This window comes from Apis florea, unplaced genomic scaffold (genome assembly GCF_048593485.1).
Source record: "Apis florea isolate Af1SG1 unplaced genomic scaffold, ASM4859348v1 contig_24_pilon, whole genome shotgun sequence".
Classification (NCBI taxonomy): Eukaryota; Metazoa; Arthropoda; class Insecta; order Hymenoptera; family Apidae; genus Apis; species Apis florea.
Genome location: NW_028256597.1, coordinates 865,001 through 886,730, shown reverse-complemented (window position 1 = coordinate 886,730; position 21,730 = coordinate 865,001). Strand labels below are relative to the sequence as shown.

General features: G+C 41.8%; 1 protein-coding gene across 6 annotated transcripts in view; it reads left to right on the top strand.

The window, feature by feature from the left end:
- The window catches only part of LOC100868603 (neural-cadherin), a 168,184-nt gene that overhangs the window by 16,604 nt on the left and 129,850 nt on the right, over window positions 1-21,730 (top strand). For 4 of the 6 annotated variants that reach the window (XM_086907024.1, XM_086907023.1, XM_086907025.1 and 1 more), the window contains 9 exons: window positions 9,816-11,265; window positions 11,461-11,508; window positions 13,226-13,417; window positions 13,765-14,011; window positions 14,106-14,325; window positions 14,739-15,015; window positions 15,132-15,727; window positions 15,886-16,032; window positions 17,108-17,299. In XM_086907024.1, the coding sequence (XP_086763150.1) occupies window positions 9,909-11,265; window positions 11,461-11,508; window positions 13,226-13,417; window positions 13,765-14,011; window positions 14,106-14,325; window positions 14,739-15,015; window positions 15,132-15,727; window positions 15,886-16,032; window positions 17,108-17,299 (3,276 nt within the window). In that variant the 5' untranslated portion in view covers window positions 9,816-9,908. Of the gene's footprint in view, window positions 1-9,815; window positions 11,266-11,460; window positions 11,509-13,225; window positions 13,418-13,764; window positions 14,012-14,105; window positions 14,326-14,738; window positions 15,016-15,131; window positions 15,728-15,885; window positions 16,033-17,107; window positions 17,300-19,065; window positions 19,132-20,632; window positions 20,645-21,730 lie in introns of all 6 variants that reach the window. The other 2 variants (XM_086907028.1, XM_086907027.1) reach the window with 2 other exon arrangements.

Sequence of the window (21,730 nt, the reverse complement as noted above, 5' to 3'; positions counted from 1 at the left end):
ACTTAATTTCGACCCGTGTCGAAGTATTTCAAATCGATAACGAGGTTCAATCTTGGAAACTTTTAACTCGGAATGGAAAAGTTTGCGCTTTCGCGCGGAACGTGTTTTAACGCGTGGTCGAAAGTATTTGACTAGGCAAAGTATTTGCTTGGACAAAGTTGGGAAAACGAAAAAAAAAAAAAAAAATCGCAGCTTAAGGATTCCTCGATGCTTGCGGGAGAAGTGCTCGGAGAAATAAATGATTTAATTTCGCGAGAAGAGAAATAGGAAATGTATCTCTATCCAGTTGGTTGTGGTTCATCGTAGATATTATCGACGCGATTTTGTCGCGCTCCGTGCTTTTACTTTTTATAACCAAAGTTGCCGCTTTAATCAGACTTTATTTATGCCAGCGCTTTGCCTACTTCTCGAACTTTTAAACTGTCCTTGGCGGATAATCGAGAGCGAACGAGGCGAGGAGATAATATTCTCCTGTATGGAGTATGAAGTTTTGATCGAATATCAAGAATAGCATCGATATTTATACCATCATCTACGTATTTCGAATTTCTCGATTCAATTCTTCGTATTATTCGTGTGGTATGCACGAGACAGAAGGAAAGAGAGAGAGAGAGACATTAAATAGAGAGGTCTCGCGATGATGTATATCGTCGTTCGTAATAGTTAAACGAAAGAATTGTTCGAAATTTATGAGAGAATTTTCTTGCTGGCTGCAAGAGAATCGCGTATGAAATGTATTTTAGTATCGAGAAGAAAAATAGAAGGAATTATGTCCGCATTGGGTTAGAGACCTGGTAGTATTTCAGCGTTATTCTCCTGGCTGCCATCGATGAAGTTTCTCGAAAAAAGTTTACAACTTCTCCGATACGTTACGGGCTTGAAACGAAACAAAAAAAAAAAAAAAAAAAAAAAAACTGTGAATTACGCGGTACAAGTTTTTATAGAAATTCGTGTATTCGATATTTTATGGAAAACTTTAGATTAGCGAGACGTTAAAAAATTTCTCCATCGAATAATATCGATTCGAGAGAAATTTCTTTATTTCTTAAATATAATCACCAAGAAAAAGAAGAATCGTTCGATACCAAATTTTCGTACAAACGTTGAAAAATTTATGGAGCGATGTTTCTCTCCGAGTCGGTTGGTATCGTTTTCCACGCAGCTACGATTCGGTAAATCGAGGTAAAGTCCGCGCGTTACGCGTCTAAAATAGAGCGAATAGTTTGAAGCGAGATGTATAGGGAGGAGAAGAGGAGGATCTCTGGAAGGCACGTAGTCTTGGCCGCTGCCAGAAATCCCCTTTTTGCCTCTCTCTTTTGTCTCTTCTTCGCGCGCGTCCCAACAGGGGTGAAGGATTTATAAGGATTTCGCTTGCATTTTTATTCGAGAGTATATTACTCGCCTTCGCGAACTGTTGTATCGTCCGAATAATCGGATAGAGATGATACCTTTTCCCAGAATCGCAGGGAGAAACAGGGAGATTTGTGAGAGAGGAACGTTTAAAATATACAATTCGATATATCGATAAAAAGGAACACGCGTGCGAAAATAGTCCCCTCGGGGGATAGAGTGGAAGAAAGAATCGGACCTCGTGAAAGAGTACAATGACCTAGAATCGGTTTACGTCACGGATCGAGTGCACGCGTACTACCGAGTGCGACAGCCACTTACGGGACGAGTTTTCTCGAGAGCACTCGACAGGTAGATATCGATACTCGATGTGGAAAGGGTATCGAAGGTTGGCGCATCGTCGTTACATTCTTTATGGCCGTTGTCGTACGTTGTCATGGAGACTTGCTCCCTTCCAAGTTCATTAGAGATATAAGCTAAACTCTAAAGCGTCGTTCCAACGTGTCGTATCGAATGCGATCGTTGTTTCGAATGCTCTCTCCTCTCTCTCTCTCTCCTCCATTCTCTTCTCTAAGAGATTCTCGTTTAATTTCGTAACTCGGCAGGTTAGTTACCTCCACTTCTTCCTTATTACGCGATCTCGGCTAAATGGAATATCGCGGCGGTTTTCTTTTATGGAAAATTGGGACGTTTTTAGGCAAGATGGGGATCCTCTCGTCGAATCCCTGGGAAAATATCGTTCCTCTTGTTGTTGCGGAACGATCGCGTAAAAGTTGAACGTCGTCGTGTCGTTGTGTTATACGCGAAATATATAACGCTACTACTCGTTTCGAAAGTCGGATTCTTTTCCAATCAAGAAACGAAAAGAATCGTGTTCTAGATCCGTTGGAAACAATTGGACGGCGCGCGATCGCAGTGGTTCGGGATGAAATTTGCATTGCGCGAACTGTATGGACTAATAAGTTGGGACAACACGGGGATGTTGGTCGAGGCAACGAACTCGTCGAAACGTCAATATCGCAGGATACGTGTAGATAGGGCGGCTGTTGTTATTCGAGGAGAAAGAAATCGATCGTGGCCGCCTCCTCCTCGATGATCGTTGTCTCTCCCTCGTCCGGCCAACTCGTTGCGCCTAACCCCTCATTAACCCCTTTCAACCATTCCGCCACTCGCGATAATAACCCTCCCCCTCCCCCGTTATTACCGGTTTTTTCGCGACCCATTCCAGACGGCCACGTCACTTTCTTAGAAAACATCGCGCGGCTCGTTACCATGCGGTATTTGCTCCTCTTAATTGGCTTAATTCCACTCTCCACGTTCGTTGCTTATCATCCTTAACGCCGCCTCTCCTTTCGAATTTGCGCCTGGTTTCTCGCGCTACGTGACCGCGATCGGAATAAAATGCGTACGAAGTTTTCTTTTCGATCGATTCCCAACTTCTCGTTCAAAAATTAATCAATGTACCCACATGATCGACGCTCGTTAAGAACTCGAAACAGGCAGAGCTAATAAACTAATAAAGTGGAAACGTCACGCTAATTTAGGGAAAAAAAAAGTATACGGGTACACCCACGCGTTGTTGACAAGATCGAAGACCGTTACAACTCTTAATGGAAACTTGCCCATCCATACCGATCGCAGCGTTCGATCATTATTCTCTCGTTCGTGCGCGTCCCTTGTAATTTCGACGAGTTAATTCTCAATTAATTAATTAATTTTCCACGAAAAGGAACGTGCAATTCGTTAAAATGAGTTTCGATTGATTCGAGATCGTCATTTTTCGTATATATATATATATATAGTTGCAATCGATATAAAAGTACAAATAATCGCGTGTAGGAGAATTTTTGTTGGAAATTACGCGCAACTCGCGATTAGAAAACGATATCAAAGAGATGAAGCGTCGGTGCTATTAATATCCGGTATGTATTTTTTTTTTTTTTTTTAAAACGTAAGATGTAAGAAAAGTGGAGCGACGATCTATTTTAGTTTTGTTCCACTTGGTCGAATAAGAGCAGGCGATGTGGATACTCTATTTTATTCGAGATAGTTTTAAAAGAAGAAGGCTAGGTAAAAAAATGAAAAACAGGGGGAACAAGCGTCTCGCGTTGAAAATTCATCATTTTCAGTTGCCTCGGTGAAACGTTTAATTACGAAATAATTAGCTGTCTCTCGACTTTCTGTCTCGCGAATTTCTACGCGTTTAAATACGATATCACGATCGGTTCGCGGAACCGTGTGCGTGCGTCGATACACGTACGTCAGTTGCAATAGTTTTTGCAACGTGGCCACCGCTGTATAACTGCCGTTTAATCCGAAAATTGATACTGACGCTAACGAACGACCTGTCGATTCCTGCTGCATCACCCAACCCTCCATCTCCACCCATACCCACAATTTGCCGCCAGTGTATCCTTTCGACTCGCTCGTCATCTTTTTTTTTCCATAAAATTCCTTCCTCTCTCCTCCCCCCTCCCTTATTTTATAATTTTCCAAGATTTAAATTTCGCTACCATTGATATTCGTTCGGTAAGGAATGTCGCCGCGATCCCGATTATCGATTTAATCCTTTCGTTTAACTCACACGCTGCGTTAACGGCGAGTACAACGAATTGAAAATAATGAAACGAGGGAGCGATGAAAACATGCGCTATTGTGTAGCTACTCTTAAGTAACGCGCGTTGTTAGTTTCCATAATTAAATCACGTTTCGTAAAATTTTAAGTCTTGGATAATAGAGAATATTATCCGTCTGCAGGGGGGAGGACGTTGAAGCGACAAAGACACGAATGGTATAGCGTAATTTATAGTACTCTGAACTTTCAAAAAGTTTTGGACCTGAACTGAAAATAGAATTACACGAGCCAGGGAACTTTTTCATTTTATAAGATAATTAACTTTTCCTCCTCCTCTCTCTCTCTCCCTCTCATAAATGAAGATGGCTCTTTGAACACGCTACAAGCTTTCATTTATTATTCTCCGTACCAAATATTTTCGTTCTCCTTTTCTTTCTTCGATTTGTCATCTTTTTGTCACCACGAAATGCTAAAAAATCTGTTTCGTTTTTAATATCATTGTTCGTATTTGATCGCTTTAACGCTCATTGTGCACCGGTAACTTTTTCCCTTCCCTCGAAAATGAAAACGAAAAATGTCGTTGGAAGAGAAGCTTTCTTCTACGAGCATCGCGAGTTGGAAACAATCGTTTTTCCGTGGAAACGCTTGCTCTCTTTCGGCGATAGCGCTTTCGAGTTCGTCGATTCTTAATTGTCTCTGGCCTGGAAATTATGAAACGGCAATGAAAAAGTTTCGAGGCGGTAAATAAAGGTAAGCTGACCGCGATGATACGCGTGAATTCCTTTTAACCGAGGATACAAATTTTGGAAGGAAAGCTTCTTTCGTGGTGAACGATGAAATTTGAAATTTTCTGAAAAAAAAAAAAGCTAATTGCAAAAAGAACGAGCAACGTAATTTACGAATGATTGTTTCAAATTCAGGATGGAATAATTTACGCGCTTTTAATGCGTTACCATTTCGTTTCGGAAATTAATTATTTGTCCAAAACACGTGTCCCATCATCGATTTGTTTTAATTACTCAAACGGAAGGTATATTTCGTTCATTGTTTGTCCTTCGCGTTCGTATATTGCGCGAATATATTTGATCAGTCTTGATTAATCGAATATTCCTACTTTGTTTGCCCTCGACGGATTCGTTTTTTGTTATTTCGTTACGATGCGCAAGATGATGCATAGCGAACTCCTTTTCGTTGCTTCTCCCGTATCCATCTGGTATTCGCACGTATATAGCGTGTGCAAAATGCAATGCAGAAGAAAAAACACGCTTTCGAGGAAAAGAAAATCGAAACTGAACATTCGAGAAACAAATTATTCGTTAGTTTAAATTCGTCGATACAACCCGTTTCGTTGTTATTAATCGGTGTTATTTCGAGTCTGTCTAAAATTTCCGTGGAAAATCAAATATCGATATTGACAACGTAGGCTAAAATTTCCCTCCAATGCGGAACGATATTAATTTCGCTATTATCGTTTCCCAAACGAGGCTCGTTTCAATAATAACAACAAATACGTCGTAACGTCGTAAAATTGGAATAACAACAGGACCGAATAGATTCGTGGTTACCCATTTTTCTGTGTAACGCGTACGACGAGCATATTCGTCTCTCGATCTCGTCTCAGGGACGAGAAAATGGTGGAGCATTAATCATCGTACGGCAAATATTTTGTCGGTCGGCTTCTCCTAGCAAGGGGCAGACATATGGCAGGAATCTCCTCGTTTGTGGATCGGGTTTCCTATCGAAAGTTTCGCGACGATAATTCAATCTCCACTCGGTTATTAAGTCTTCTCGCAAATCTTGATTCGAACGGATCAATTTCGTATTCTTCTTCACGAATCCAACCAGAGCGTAGCTTCTTCGTTGATTTTTTTTCTCTTCGTTTTTGCACACACACGGTCTGACGTTAAAAGCGCGGAATATAGAAATATCGAAGATAATTACATTCTGTCTCGAGGCGAAATGATTTATCGTTACAATTTATCGTCGTCTCTGCCGATTTTAAGAAGAACAGGTTCTCGAGTTCTAGTTCCATCGTCGATCCATTCCGATCATCTTTCGTAAAGAGGGATGTACGAAAAGGGATGGACGAGTCGTTCTCCTTCTTAATTGATGGGGAATCATTTATCTCGCGACATTGCGAATAAAATCGTAGGGAGTGGAGCGTTGCGGATCGGGCGTACGTACAGAAATTCATCGTAGCGTAAGTCGGGGGGATAAAGGTTGGCCGTTAATAGGCTTACGTCACGAGTTTCTCGGATTTGGACGATCGAAGAAAAAGACTACGCCTCGGTTTGGTAATATGGCTCATAAGCGCTTAATAATCGTGAAACGCTTAATTTTTTTTCTCCTTCGCGTTTCTTTTTTATTAATTTTATCAACTTGTCGCTTATCGTTTCGCTGTTCGTATTTCATTTCACGATTGCGTCCGCACTGAATTAAAATTCTTTTCTTCGTTGCCCGTCGAAAAGAAGTAATTGAAACGCGTTCGTGAAACTCGTTATTTATTTGAAATTATATTGTTTATTAATCGGAGGAAAAGAGGATAGATAAGGATAATTTTTCTCGTGATTAATTAAGAGAATAAAAGATATATATCGTGGTTTTTCGTAGCGATTATCATTTGTAACGAGCATCAATCATCGTGCTTCCGTGTTTATCTTCGTAATTGCTTGCTCGTGAAAATGAAAATCGTAAATAATCCGAACTGTAACGCATTAATTATAACGGAGAAATGTTAATTAACGGAACGACAAGTACGGCCGAATAAATTTTTTTCACGTCGTTACTTCCCTTAAATTACGTTAAATATCTTTGACAACAAAAATGAATCGTAATTTCATTTCACGAACAAAAAAATTCAACGGCGATTATAATTGGTTTAATCGATATCTTCGAAATGGAAATAAAATATTTTCATTATACTTCCTTTTTTACAATCGCGTAAATCGTGTAAAATGTATGGAAAAAAGTTTTTGATTAAGAAGTAAGGGAGAAGAAGAAGAAGAAGAAGAAGAAGAAAAATATCGCAAGCCTCCCCTTCGAGAGATCTAAATCCGAATTCTCCGAATAGGACGTTATTTACATAAGTACGGGCGCGTTTCATGGATTATCGTTTTTGACGTTTTTACGATCGTCGAGGGAAGAATAAAAAGTTATCCAAGGCTCGCGAAGGGCAAGAGAAGGAAAATTGCGAAGGTGGAGGAGGGGGGAATCTATCGGAGACTCGGAGACGGCGTTTCGCAAATATTTTCGCAGCATTTTCGCGTAATAACTTAATCCGTTATTCTCGGTTATTCGAAAAGGTATAAAAGCTTGATTTACGCAGAATGAATAATTATACGGATTGCTCGAGCTCGGAAAACTCGTGTCGCGTGGAATATTTTCACCCAAACTTTCGCCGTATGAATAGAGAAAGAGAGAGAGGAGGGGACGTTTTATCGAACTTCCCTTTGCTTTAACCCACCGCACCGTCGAATCTCTATCACGAAAATGAAATTAACCAAATGCCAATTCTATCTCGAGTGATTTCGCGAAACGAGGGACAGTATAAAAAGATAATTTCTCCGAAAAAAAGAGAAAAAAAAAGAAAATCTTGGATCAATCTCGTTGAGGGAAAAGTCGGTTGAGCGATCGATCACTTTTTCTTTTGTCCACAATCCTCGGTTGATTTACAAAGTCTCGAGAGAGGCCTGTTTTCCAAGAAGGAAGTCGGATCGTTGTTCGCATCTCGACAACCGTAGATCCCGTCGTGTGTCGTTTTTTTTTCTTTCTCTCTCTCCTTCCGTTTTAAAGGGCGCAAGGTATAAGGTCGATGTATCGTTTTCCATGCTCGAGGTTGGTTATAGAGGTCTGGTCCGAACCAGTCACTTAATACGTTTGGTGGAGGGATCGGGTGTCGCGTTTCTTTCGACTTAACGCTCGCTCGACCCACGGCATCTGCTCTCTCGCTGCGACGTCGTTGATTCGCACGGGCGGATAATGCGACCCTTCCTGCGTCATCGTTTTCCGATTAAAACCTCTCGCTTTTTTCTTCCCGTTCAAACCGATTGGAACCGCTTATACGTTGTATTACGATAGAGAAAGAAAGAAGAGAATAGTAGAGAAAATGGCGCGTTCGAAACGATATAATCGGAGTGTTTCCGAGGATTTAACGTTGCATCGGTTCGAGGTCTATCTAATTTCGCGATTCGAACGAATTGATCGGAGCTCGGTGACAAGCGGTAACGTCTAGACACCTAATATATTCGCAATTATTCGCTTATTTGTATCTTTATCTCTTGTGCGCCGAGGACAACTTGGATCGAGCAATTAGAATGGAGAACCGATATTTCAATCGAGATTTTTCCATTGTATCTATTTTTTTTTTTTTTTCCAAATATATCCACTTCGGATATCGCAACTTTGTCTCCCCTTGTAAAGTGATTTATCAGCGACGATTTTTCGAAGAGAAAGAGAAAAAAGAGAAGAACGCGCGCGTGAAAAGAAATTGCAATCATCGCGTCATTGTCTCTTTTTCTTTTTTCTTCTTTTTCCGTCGTTGGAAATATGAATGCCGGTTGGTTGGGGCCCCGAGAGGGCGGCGGAGGAGAGAGAGAGAGAGAGACACCGACTCGATGAACAATGTCCGCAACGTTGCACCGGAAATAAGAACCGGCGCGTACGAGTTGACCATTGTCATTTAGTAAGCCCTCCGTTCCATTTGATTCTATTCACGCCCCTGTGAGGACCGGACGTGAGGTCAGCCGCGGCTCGTTTAAGTTCGAAACGGTTCCCTCTGGAAACAGAGAGAGAGAGAGAGAGAGAGAGAAAAGACGCACAAAGGAGGAGAAGACATTTTCGACACCGTTCATCCTTTCGATTTCTCGACGCGTGTCCAATCCCTCCTACATCGTTCCCTCCCTTCTTTCCTTCTCTTTTCAACACTTTTAAGAGATCTTATATTCGCGGATTTGGCGGCAACGATTTCCACAAAGGTACAAAGAGCGAAACGGAAGCGAAAGACGAGCCGCCGACGTATCGTCCAACAGAAGCTGCGATGTAGAGAGAGGGAGAGAGAGAGAGAGAGAGAAAGCGAAAGGTGAAAAACTGTATTGGAAATCCGTATCTTTTGCGATGGATTCTTTTGTGACGAGAGTTACGAATGACGAGTCGAATAAATCGCGCGAGTAAGTCGATTTTTTCCTCGATTCGAGAAAAATTTCCATTTGTCGATTAATATCACGATCGAGCGGATCGGAAACGGTTAAACGATATTTTATTTCCTCGTAAAAGATACAAATTCAACGTATCTTACAGTCCGTTGTTCGAACTGGAAACGCGCGCAACGTGGAATTTCACAGGGCGATACGATAAACGAGCCGAGCTTCGAAACGCGATCGTAAAACCGATCCTTAAACGCGAAAAACACGAATTCCGTTAATTCGACTCGCCTTTCGATTCGGACAAATTTTAGGAAAATATCTATCGCGAATGCGAGACATCCGATTCGAATATCGAGTTATCGTTATTTTCTCGTCGTTTCGCAATAATCGAATGATAAAATATATTTCGTGACTTTTAGCGCGTTTTGCTTGGACGAGCATTCGTCGTATGGAGAATCGGACAGTTTTTCTTTCTTCCCGTCGCAGAGGGGAGGAGGGGATGATCCGTTTAAAGAGAGGCGCGATAAATCCGAATCCGAGGCGGCGGATTATGGTCGTCGAAATAATTTATCGTCGTTTGTCGGGATTTGGTCCTCGCTTCTGCCGCAATTTTCGCGCAAGATAATCGGCTATTCGTCTCCTCTGGAAAATGGAAGACGAGCGTCGAGGGAAACGCGCGTTTTCTCCTCTTTCTCCTCCTCGAGAGTGATGAGGAGTGGATGATGGGATGAATCGGTGGTTTGTTTCAGATGGGGTCGGCACTGATGCTCTGGTGAAAGATCGGATGATCTAGATTGGCGCGAGGGGACGACGGAAGAAGAAGAGAGGAGGCAGAGAGCAGGATGTTGTGGCGCGTGGTAGCGGTGGTGGCGGCGGCGGCGGCGGCCATCCTAGCGGCCACGGAGAAGGTGGACGGCGACAAAGTGGTGGTTCTCCCCCACGACGTTTATCCGGGCTACGAGGTGACGTTGTTCAACACGAAACGGCCCTCCAACTTTCGCCTCATGGAGAACAATTTCTCCAAGTTCTTCACCGTGCTCGGCAACGGCCTCGTGATGACCACGTCCGACTTGTCCCCCCTGGTCGACCGACCGGTCAATCTGATAGTGGTGGAGGAGTTGGCGAACGCGACCGAGACCCACTTCCTTCATCTCTACGTGATCAATCGGCGGAACATGATCACCTTCTCGCACGATCGTTTGGGCGAGGGCGAGGTCGGGGAGAACCGGCCCGCCGGCACTTTGGTCGACGGTTTGCCGGTGCTGAGGGCGCGGGGCAGCTTCCCGGTCCATTACGCGATCCTTGGCGACGAGGGGGGCGACAGGCCGTTCGCCCTGAAGGAGGAGGGCTCGGATCGGACGGGGTTCAACTTGACGTTGGGCAGCGAGAGGGAAGGCGTCCGCGTGGTCACGGCCAGGCCGTTGGACCGCGAGGCGGCCAAGGCGTACGCGGTGGCGATCCACGCCTCGGACGGTTATCTGTTGACCAGCAGCCGGATCGACGGGGTGGTGCGGGTGTTGGACGAGAACGACAACAGCCCGGTGTTCGAGAGGGAGGAGTACACGTTCGAGGCGAGGCCGAGCTCGAGGGAGGCAGGGGGGAGGAGGAGGGGGAGCCTCGGCTGGAAACGATTCTCGACCGTGGGCAAGGTGGTGGCCAAGGACGCGGACGGGGACAAGGTGGCGTACAAATTGGCGACGCCTAGCAGGTTGTTGGTGGTCGTGCCGCAGACCGGGGAGCTGATGCTGGTCGGCGAGCCGGAGATCGGGCCCGAGGAGGACGCCGAGTGCGTGGCGGTGGTGGAGGCGCACGACGTGCGCAATCCTAGCAGGTCGAGCGAGAAGCCGGCCAAGGTGGTGGTCAGGTTCCTCACGTCGGATCCGATCGTCGTCGCGAAACACGAGGACGGCGATGACGACGATGGGGTGGTGGAGGTGCACAGGATACGGAAGAGGAGGGTGACCAGGGCGGTGAGGCCGACGAAGAAGGTGGACTTCACGGAGGCCGATGGCGACATCGAGGGGAAGATCGTGTTCTATCTGGAGAAGGAGAACGAGAAGGAGACGTACAAGATCAGGGACGAGAACAAGTGGGTGACGGTTGATTCGAACGGGTCGGTTATAGTGAAGCAGAAATGGGATTACGAGGAGCTCGGCTCGGAAAAGACTATCGATTTTTGGGTGACTATCACCAATACAGGTAAAACATCCTTTCGAATATCCTTCGAATATACTTTTTCTCTCTATATATTCTTCTTCTTTCCTTTTTTTTTTTCTTCGAATTAATTTCGCGACGAAATATTATCGTTTCTCTCTTCTCTTCGTTTTTCCTTCCTATCTATCTTCTTTATCTAATCTTTTTAATTTTTTTTTTTTCCGTTATTCGTTATGACAGAAGAACGGTGCGCACGATACTCGTCGTATCTCCAGTGTCCATATCACGGTACAATTACGTTATTTTTTTACATCTCGCAATTTTTCCTCCTCCGCGTGCAGCATCTATCGCGGTCCACCTTCTCTTCGCGTCTCGTTTCTTTCTGCAAATTTCAAAAAAAAAAAAAAAAAAAAACAGAATTGGGTGAAAGATATCCATCGCTTGTTTATTCATTATTAAGTGGAAATGGCGCATGCTGACTGAAACGAACTCGGGGGTAGAGTAGTGTTGCGTTCCGCGGTAATAATCGAGAACGAACGGCAAGAGATGTGACGTGAAAAAGCGATTTGGCGAGCAGCTCGCACGTGGATACAATTTCCTTTCGGAACTGGTAACGTTGTTGGTTTTGGAACGTGAGGTCGAGCGCTAATTACAGTTTCGCCGGGGAACAAAAATGAGCGGGGACACGCGTGTGTGTCACGCATGAAGGGAAGGCCGGAAGGAATTAAATTATGTTATGTATTTCCGGTGCGTTATTCGGGTTGCTCGCGAAATTATATATAACCTCGTCGTAATTTTCGATGCGATGCGATTGGTATTTGCCTCTTGTTTTCTCTTTTTTTTTTTTCTCTCGAACTTGATTTCTTGCCGCGCGTTCGTACTTTAACCTGTGCTTTCTCACTAACCACTAACTGATGTTTTCTTTCCCGCATTCTTGGCTTTCGCAGGATTTCAATGTAAGTAGTAGCCAAATCCTCGTCTTTATTTTTTTCCTCTCTTTCTGTCTATCTGTGCGTATTCCAGCGTAGAAAACGTAGAACGAGAGAACTTTGCAGCTTTGATAATAATTCGCGCGTAGAATGGAACGATCTTTTTTAGTTTGTTTCCGTTGCATCGAACGCTTGCTCCGATTATAAAGCTTGTCGAGCGGAGCGTGTGCTGTTTCGTTGGGTCGGTGTGCAGTGTTTATGGGCGATGACGGTGGAAGATGCGAGTTAATAAACCGAATTTCGAACGCTCGGTTCCCAGAGACAAGATTTTAACGCCGTTCCGAACCAATTTTCTAAAAATTTTGTCGTCAAAGTTGGTTCATTTCTCTCTACCGATGTAGAATATCTTTTAAACCGTCGTTAATAACGATATTTGATGTTTATTCACGCAAATCGAAAGAAGAAGAAAGTGTCTGCGCGGATCGATCGTTACGAAAATATTAAAAAAATATCGCGAATTTCCTTTTGAACGTAGTTTTTTTTTATTACAAACGAGGATATCGATCGAGATTAATTCAAACGTGATTCGAATCGAAAAGTTTGAGATCACGTTTACCGATTCCTTTTTTCCTCTCTCTCTCTCTCTCTCTCTCGAAAATGAAACAAACGCGGTAAATAAGAGAAAATAACGTTTTAACAATTTTGAAGAAAGAAATCGCATTCCATTACACAGGTATATAAATTGCAATTTGGTCTCGCGACCAAAATTTATATACGCGCGTATACGTGTATAATCTCGTGCAAGGATGAAATTTGTTCGATCCTTGGTTGGAACAAAACGAAAAACTCGGAAAAAAATTGACTAAGGATAGATATAAAGCTAGGGATTGATCATAAAGCGGGGGGAATTTCATTTAAAGCGGTCGCGTTAGATTTAACAGGCCAAAGGTCAAAGCGTGAGACGAGATAATGTCAAACGGTATCCGGTCACCGCCTTTGAACACTGTCCACCGTTTTCTGTGGATGGAGGGACCGCTTATGCGTGGTTTGATCGATAAATCGATGGACGATTACAGACACGGACAATCAGCGTGTCATTATCAACGTGAAGGACGTTAATGACGAGCCACCGTACTTCATAAATCGGCCACTGCCGATGCAAACGGTCGTACAGCTGAATGCACCGCCGAATACTCACGTGTTTACCCTTCAAGCAAGGGATCCTGACACGGACAGCAATATTCACTACTTCATCGTACGAGATCGGAGTACGTATATGAATCGAATATCGCATGTGTGCGCAATACCTATTTCCCGTAAATTACCTATTACCCAAGATTACCCATTCCTCGCGAAAACGTTTCGATCGAGAACGTGATCGTTCGTTGCGATTCATCGGGTGGCGGAGATATTCTCGAATCCTGTGTTTACTTTTATTTCTTCGAAAAAACGCTCGTCGAATTATTTCTCGTCGAATATAAAATCGTCATTTCGTTCGATCCAAAAAATGTCTCCGTTTCCCGTTGTAATGATGAAGTATCCATCCACGAGATTTCCGTGGACGAAACGTAGGTAGAATTAACGGAGGATAATAATTCATTTTGCTCGTTCACAGCTGGGGGCCGTTTCGAGGTGGACGAGCGATCCGGTGTCGTACGTACTCGGGGGACCGATCTCTTCCAGTTGGACATGGAGTACGTTCTGTACGTGAAAGCGGAGGATCAGAACGGGCGTATAGACGAGAGGCGTTATCAGTCGACTCCCGAGGAACGGCTATCGATCGTAGGTGGAAAACGGGCGCCGCAATTCTACATGACCGCGTACGAGGCCGAGATACCGGAAAATCAGAAGAAGGACTCCGAGTGAGTTGATCTCCTCCTCCTCCTCCTCCTCCTTATCCCTCTTTCTTTCTCCGCGATTCCTCCTCAACTTAGTCGCGAATTTTCCATTTTCCAGCATCATATCGGTGAAGGCAAAGTCGTTCGCCGATCGTGAGATTCGATACACGCTGAAGGCGCAGGGGCAAGGCGCAGCGGGAACGTTCAATATCGGACCGACCACCGGCATTGTAAAATTGGCGAAAGAATTAGATTTCGAGGATCTTCGTCAACCGCACATCTACTCCCTTATCGTTACCGCCACCGAGGATTCCGGCGGTTTCTCTACGTCCGTCGAGGTACATTCGATACCATCGTATATCCAATTCTTATTTTTTTTTTTCCTTTTTTTTTTTAAATGTACGATAGTACGTGTTTTCGTAGAAAATTCACGAAAACACGTAATTACGAATATATTACGGCGATACGATTGGAATAAATTATCGCGTATCGCGTTTGTTATTTAAATAATAACGCAACGATACGATCGAAAACGTATTTGGGTATTACGTATTTGGATTGGTATAAATTATCGTATTAAACGTCGAGCATCGAAGTTGAAACCGAAGGTTTTACTTTCGGTTTTTTAATTAATCGATGAATTAATGATCGATTAAGTCTCAACATTTCAAATTTATTGGTGAGAAAATAAAATTAGGAAAAGAAGAAAGTAATTGAAATTTTTGTTTTCGTTACAAATTTGTTTTCCCAGTTGACGATACGAGTTTCCGACGTGAACGACAACGCGCCGAAATTCGAGTTGCCCGATTACCAAGCGCATAACGTGGACGAGGATATATCGTTGGGGACGAGTATACTGAAAGTGAAAGCGACCGACGCGGATTCCGGTGCGAACGCGGAAATAGAGTATCTGGTGTCGGACGACCACTTCAGCGTGGACTCGAGCGGGATAATAGTTAACAATAAGCAGCTCGACGCGGATAACAACAATGCCTATTACGAATTCGTTGTCACCGCCAGAGACAAAGGTAAACGGCCTCTTTTCCAACCGTAACCTTTATTCATTCAAGGATTCGCAATTTGTTGGTCCGTCGTCTTTTCGTGTTTCTTTCTTTCTCCCGCTCAACGAGTTCCAATTTTCCAGGCGAGCCACCGAAAACGGGGACGGCGACGGTGCGCATATACACGAAGAACAAGAACGACGAGGAGCCAAAGTTCTCGCAGCAGGTGTACACGCCGAACGTGGACGAGAACGCCGGACCCAACACGCTCGTCACGACGGTGGTCGCCTCCGACAAGGACGGGGACAACGTTCGTTTCCGATTCGTGGGCGGTAACACGACGTCGGGCCAGTTCGTGATCGAGGAGATCACCGGTGTGATTCGCCTTCACGGGAAAGCGATCTCTTTGGACAGAGACAAGTACGAGTTGAACGTGACCGCCCTCGACGACGGTGCTTGTTGCCCGAACGGGGAGACCACCACCCACACCAGCACCGCTGTCGTCGTCGTTTTCATCACCGACGTGAACGATAACAAGCCGGTGTTCAAGGATTGCAGCATGTACAACCCGAAGGTGGAAGAAGGGGCGCCCAACGGTAGCACCGTGATCAAAGTTCAGGCCACGGACGAGGATAAGGGTGTGAACGGGCAAGTGAAATATTCCATCGTACAACAACCCAATCAGAAGGGAACCAAGTTCACCGTTGACGAGGAGACTGGCCAAGTTTTGACCAACAAGGTATTTTCTTCCTTCCCGTTTCTTTTTCAACCGGGATTACGCAATTACGTTTCTACTAATTTCGATTTTCTTCTTCACCTTTCACCTGGAAAGGTGATCTCGATCGATCAGACGATTATACGAAAGATGGTAAAAAAATATCGCATCGATATTTTCAGGTATTCGATCGCGAAGGAGACGACGGTAAATTTGTATCCGTTACTGTGAAAGCGACGGATCAAGGCGAGCCTTCCTTGGAAGGTGTTTGCTCCTTCACCGTTGAAATCACCGATGTCAACGATAACCCGCCATTGTTCGATCGTCAGGTGAGTAAAATCGTCCCTCCCCCCCCCCTCTCTCTCTCCCCTCCTATATCCTAATATATTTCGCGCAAAATAACAAATTCGAAAAGATATCGATATCTCTCGATCTCTCGATATCGAGACTTTAACGTATGTGTTACGATGTTATCGAGCGATCGTTCAGCAGGCGTGACCTATTTCCCTCCCCAAAGTGCGTGCGTCAATAGCAAATAGTAAAAAATTGTTGACCTACTGGACGAGTCACGAAGTGGTGAAGCTAGATTAGTAAGCCAGATGCACGGTCACAAAGGAAAAGTATTTTAAAGGGGAGTTCTTTAGATCGCGTTTTATCTCACCGTGTTCAATCGATACTTTTTAATAAGCATCGTTATCAACGAATTATGCATATATATATATATTTCGGAAAATAAATATTCCTCTATCTAAATATCGATAAAAGAGAGCCTGCTGCCTGCTCTGTGAATGAATTTTTATTCGGTTTAAAAGCTAGGTAGGGGCTAGGTAAAGATGCACGCCAAGTTTCGTAGTAGCATAGTTCGATAATAAATGTGTACATTTGACCTTTCGTTTCATTTGCATTCGTATCGCGTCTCATTTCGACAATTTCCTGATATTCATCGTCGAAGCGAAAATAGCGAACAAAGAGGCGGGGAATGATGAGGAGGGGAATTTCGCAATGGTTGTATTCGCGCCATTTCATGCCCTTTGAAATTCAACCGGTGAATATGGGAATACGTACAAGGGAGGGGGGGGGGGAGGATATACGTTTGAAAGAAATGCAAAAGATGCTTGACCGAGTCATTTTCAACTTTGAGCGCCAACTTTGTTCGGAATAAATTAACAGTGTTTCGTTGGAAACAAACGGGGAGAGAGAGAGAGAGAGAGAGGATCTCTCTTTGTGGTTCGCGTATCATTCGTTCCATCATATGTCAGCCTTTTCCTCTCAGCCTCGTTGCGAAACGCAACGTCGTTCCCCAATCTTTCTTTAAACTAATCATTTGTCTTGTTTCTATATACATACATACATATATATATGTAATAGAAGAGAATCCATAAATAAATTCTCGTGTATTTTCAGCGATACGTAGAGAATGTAAAACAAGATGCCAGTATCGGAACGAACATTCTCAGAGTATCGGCATCGGACGAGGATGCCGATAATAACGGTGCCATAACATACTCGTTGAGCTCTCCGAACAATGATCAAGGATTGGAGTACTTTGAGATCCAACCAGAATCTGGTTGGATCGTCTTAAAGAAGCCTCTAGACGTGAGTATCATCATCCTCTATCGATGATAATTTACATATACGACTCTCTTTAGCAGTAACAACAAAGATAGTTCTCCGGAGGATCGCATCGTGTGTTCTCGGGCGAGAAACATCCGAATCCTGCCTGTCGAATCGTCGACCCAGTCGCCACCTTCTTATCTGAACTGATTTTATTATTTGCGTTACGTCGTAACGAGTTGATTGATCTAAAAAAAAAAAAAAAAAAAAACGCGAAGAAATTATCAACGAAAAGATCAACGATTAACGAGCCGAGAATGCACGTTGCGTTCTCCAGAAATATTCTTATGCCCAAATTTACATAAGTGAGTGTATACGCTCGCGTGTATACGTGTACTACTTGTTACAGCACTTATACGCGTGTGTGTATACTGAAAAAAATATGTATATATGTGCGTGTGTATACATACATACACACGCACATATATGTATATATATATTTACATATTTCTAAATTATATACGAATACAAAAGTCGAGTGTACACCTTCTGCCGATATATACATATATATATCTTTATATATTGTACGTTTTTTACGTTGACTTACGTTATTTAACACGAATCCGTTTTGTTGCTGATCGGATAACTTGTATAATACTAATATATATTCGTTTTGATCGGCAATTATTTCTCTATAATTAATTATCACTAATATGCAACGAAATGAGTTTCCTTTTTACGGCACATGTATAGAACTTTTTAATTCCCATTGATATGCACAATGTGTTCACTATGGTAAATACTTAGCTATGCCTGATTTCCTTCAAACGCTTCATGTACCTGAATCGATCGACCGTTCGGGCTATTTTTGCAACAGAACACTCTCTCTCTGTCTCTCTCATTCTTTCTATCGAGAACATGCTCGCGGCGCGAGTACCTTTTTAAACAAGTTCCAATCGAGCTATCGAACACACCTCTTGTCTCCAACGTTTTTTTTTTTTCTTTTATTCATCGCCGCGTGTCCGCTCGTCGACCAACGTTCATACATATATGTATATATATATATATATATACATATATTTATTCTCTTTTTATCCTGTGTTTTTACGTTGTAACGTACATTTCGTTCCTTCTCGAATCTATTCCGTTCGATCTGTTTCTTTTTTTCTGTTGTTCCTTCAACGCGGTTGCTCGGCCAAACGAAAAACTTTCGATTTTTTTCGACTAAAGTCTTGAAAGAATTTTTTCTCATTTTTTTTTTTTTTTTTTCAAATTCTTCTTTCGTTCCTCCGATCATATGTTGTCGATTCGTTGTCTAATATTAAAAAAAAAGAAAAAACTAAATAAAAAAAAAAAATAAAATAAAATAAAAATAAGATAAAATCAAGATCGCGAGATTCGTGAAAATCGGGCAAAATCGGGCAAAATCGGGCAAAATCGGGAACGTGATTGATAAACGAGCGTGTGCACTTTTTATTTTCCAACCTTAGCCAAGGAGAAAGACTGTTTCTGCGTGTTTCTTCTTTTTTTTTTTTTTTTTTCTTTTTCCTTTCTTTCTTTATATCTCTCATACTGCTCTACTTTCTTTTTTCGTTTTGTGTTCTCTCTCTTTTTTTTTTGTATAACGCGTGATACAGAGAGCCGCGGAGAAACGACACCGGGAAGGAAACGAACGAACAAACAGAGCAAAAGGAAGGGAAACGAACGAGACCCAACTCTTTTTAATTACCTCTTAATTAATTCTCCTTAACTTAAAATACTAATGTGAATGTTTTTCAAAAGGGAAGTGATGTTTTTTGAACTTCCAGGAGCAGGTGGGAACGACATTTTTTGAGCCCCACGTACGGTGTACTTCAACCTCTACGCATTTTGTGGTGCATCAGACATAAACAATTTTTGAAAAATGCTTGCAATATTTTATATGAATGTGTTTTTGATTCCTTTACAGGAACGGATCTCGCTCTCGCTCCTAAACCCTTCCTCTCTGATAATCTCTCTCTCTCTCTGTCTCTCTTTCTCTCTCTCTATATATATATCTCTCTTTCTCTCTCTCCTTCCCAATTCTCTCTATTTCTTTCTTTTCAACGTTTCTCGTATGATTTCTCTTCTTTTTCTTTTCTTTTCTTTTCTTTTCTTTTCTTTTTTTTTCTATCCATCTTTCCATCTAAATTTTCTCTTATTTCCATTTGTTTTTCTTGCATTTTGCTTTATATATATATATATAAGATATTCGTGAAGTATATTTTTTCTTTTTGGCTCTTTTTGACTTTAACGAATATTTGTATAACGGACGAAATCGGTGAAAAGAGGTATTTTTTAACGTTTGCATTTTGTTGTTTGTCAAAAGGAAGAACGAAAGAAAAAAAAGAAAGAACAAAAAAGAAAAACGAACGCTTTTTGTACTTTTGCGTTCTCCGGTAACGGAGCAATTCTTTTGCTTTTCTTTCTCGTGTTCTTTTGCATTTTGTATTTTTTCCGTCAAATTTTTTTCTCTTTGCCCCTCCTGACTCGTTTCCCTACTTTCATCCTCTGTGTTCCCCCCTCCCCCTCCCCCAAACCACGACGTGACTGACAATGAGCCAAAAAAAAAAAAAAAAAAAACCGGAAAAAAGAAACGAGAGACATTTTTTGCCGAGAGCGCAATAACGAATAATAAACCGTAAGAAATCCATCCGTGGTGTGACATTTTTTCTTCTGTGATTGGGGCGGCATACCAGTGTCGTAACAGACAAGTAAATAAAAAAAAAAAAAAAAAATACGGAATAATGCAGATCTAAAAAAACACACGATGCAACGTAACGAAAAAAAAAAAAAAAAACGAAACGAAACAATAAAAAAAAAAACTAAACTATATAACACAATAAAAATATACACGGTAAAAACGTCCATCGGTTTTTGAGTGTCGTTAAAACGAAAGAATCAGACGAGGGGTCGTCATAATTTTTTTTTTTTTTCCTTCTCTCTGTAACTCCGTAATCACCCTCTCCAAATCTATCCTCTCCAACCCTCGAGCATTTCAATCTCTTACTTTCTCTCTTCTCTCTCTCACTTCTCTCTCTCTCTCTCTCTCTCTCTCTCTCTCTCTCTCTTTTTCTCTCGATCTACTTCTAACTCTAACTTTCTCGATCTGATTCTTTTCTTTTTTTTTTTTTTTTCATTTCTTTCTTTTTTTTTTTTTTTTTTTTTTTTTTTTTTCGTTTCTTTACTCACGTCACCCTGTTCCTCCTCATGCCTCTTTAAACGCATTCTTGCTTGCATGCAAATGCCTGCATTGGTTGATTTCGTAAAGGAACTAATTTGAATTTTCTTATTGTTTATGTTTGTGTTCATTGCACCATTTACTTTCTTCGGATTTGATGATGACAAAAAAAAAAGGGCTGTTTTCCAGTAAGTAGGAACTACATTCTTGTGTTTCACACTTTGCATCGAGAACATCCGTGAAATGGGTGGTATAACGTGATAGAGATCACTGTTATACCGGCGCAAGAAAAAAGCAGAAAAAAATAAGAAACACGAAAAAAAAAAAGACAAAAGAGAGTAAAAATAATAATAATAATAATAATAATAATAATAATAATGATTAAGTATGATAATAATATTCGTTGTAACGTAACGTTGCAACGTATTTAAGTTTTCAAATTATTATTCAAATGTTATTCGATCGATCATTTTTTTCGATTATTTTCGTTCACCTGTGTTATTCTTATTCTATGATTATTAATTGTCACTCGGAGACGTCACTCTGTTTCTTTTTTTTTTTTTTTGTATCGCTCTCTCTTTATCTCTCTTTCCTTTGTCTCTCTTTCAATCTATCTGTCTCTCTTTCTCTCTTTCTCTATCTCCGTCTTCGATCGATTTCTCTTTTCGTTTTTTTTTTCTTTTCTTTTTTCTTTCTTTTTTTTTTTTTTTTTTTTATACCGTAACTTCAAGATAATCACGCGATTACGTACGATGTCTTCGTTTTTTGATTATCGCGCTTTTTGTTCTTTTTGTTTTTTCTTGTCATGCCTAGTCTCGAGTGTATCCGTAGGGGAAGGATCTTTTTCTCAATCGAATCTCTTTGCCGTTTAACGAAAATAGTTTTTCTCTCGGTTCTATTTTTTTTTTTTTTTTTTTTTAAATCCTTAAATATCAAGAATTTCTATCTACACGTATTTACAGTAAAAATTTTAAACTATTTTTCTGTGCTATATTTCTTTCGTACAATATTTGTATTATCATCGATAGAAAATGATAATAAACGAGAAAAAAAATAATCGTTATCGGCACGAGGAGGTTATTTAAATTTTCGAGGAGATTATTTTTTTCTTCGTTGTACGAAAATACGAATACTGGTAGGTAAGTATCAAATTTCTTATAGAAATTTATAATCACGCGAAAATGTGAAACGTCGATGTTACAGTAATAAAACTGATTCGATAATGATAGAAAGTTTTCAGGTTTAATCACAGATTGGCTGACGCGTGGAAGATT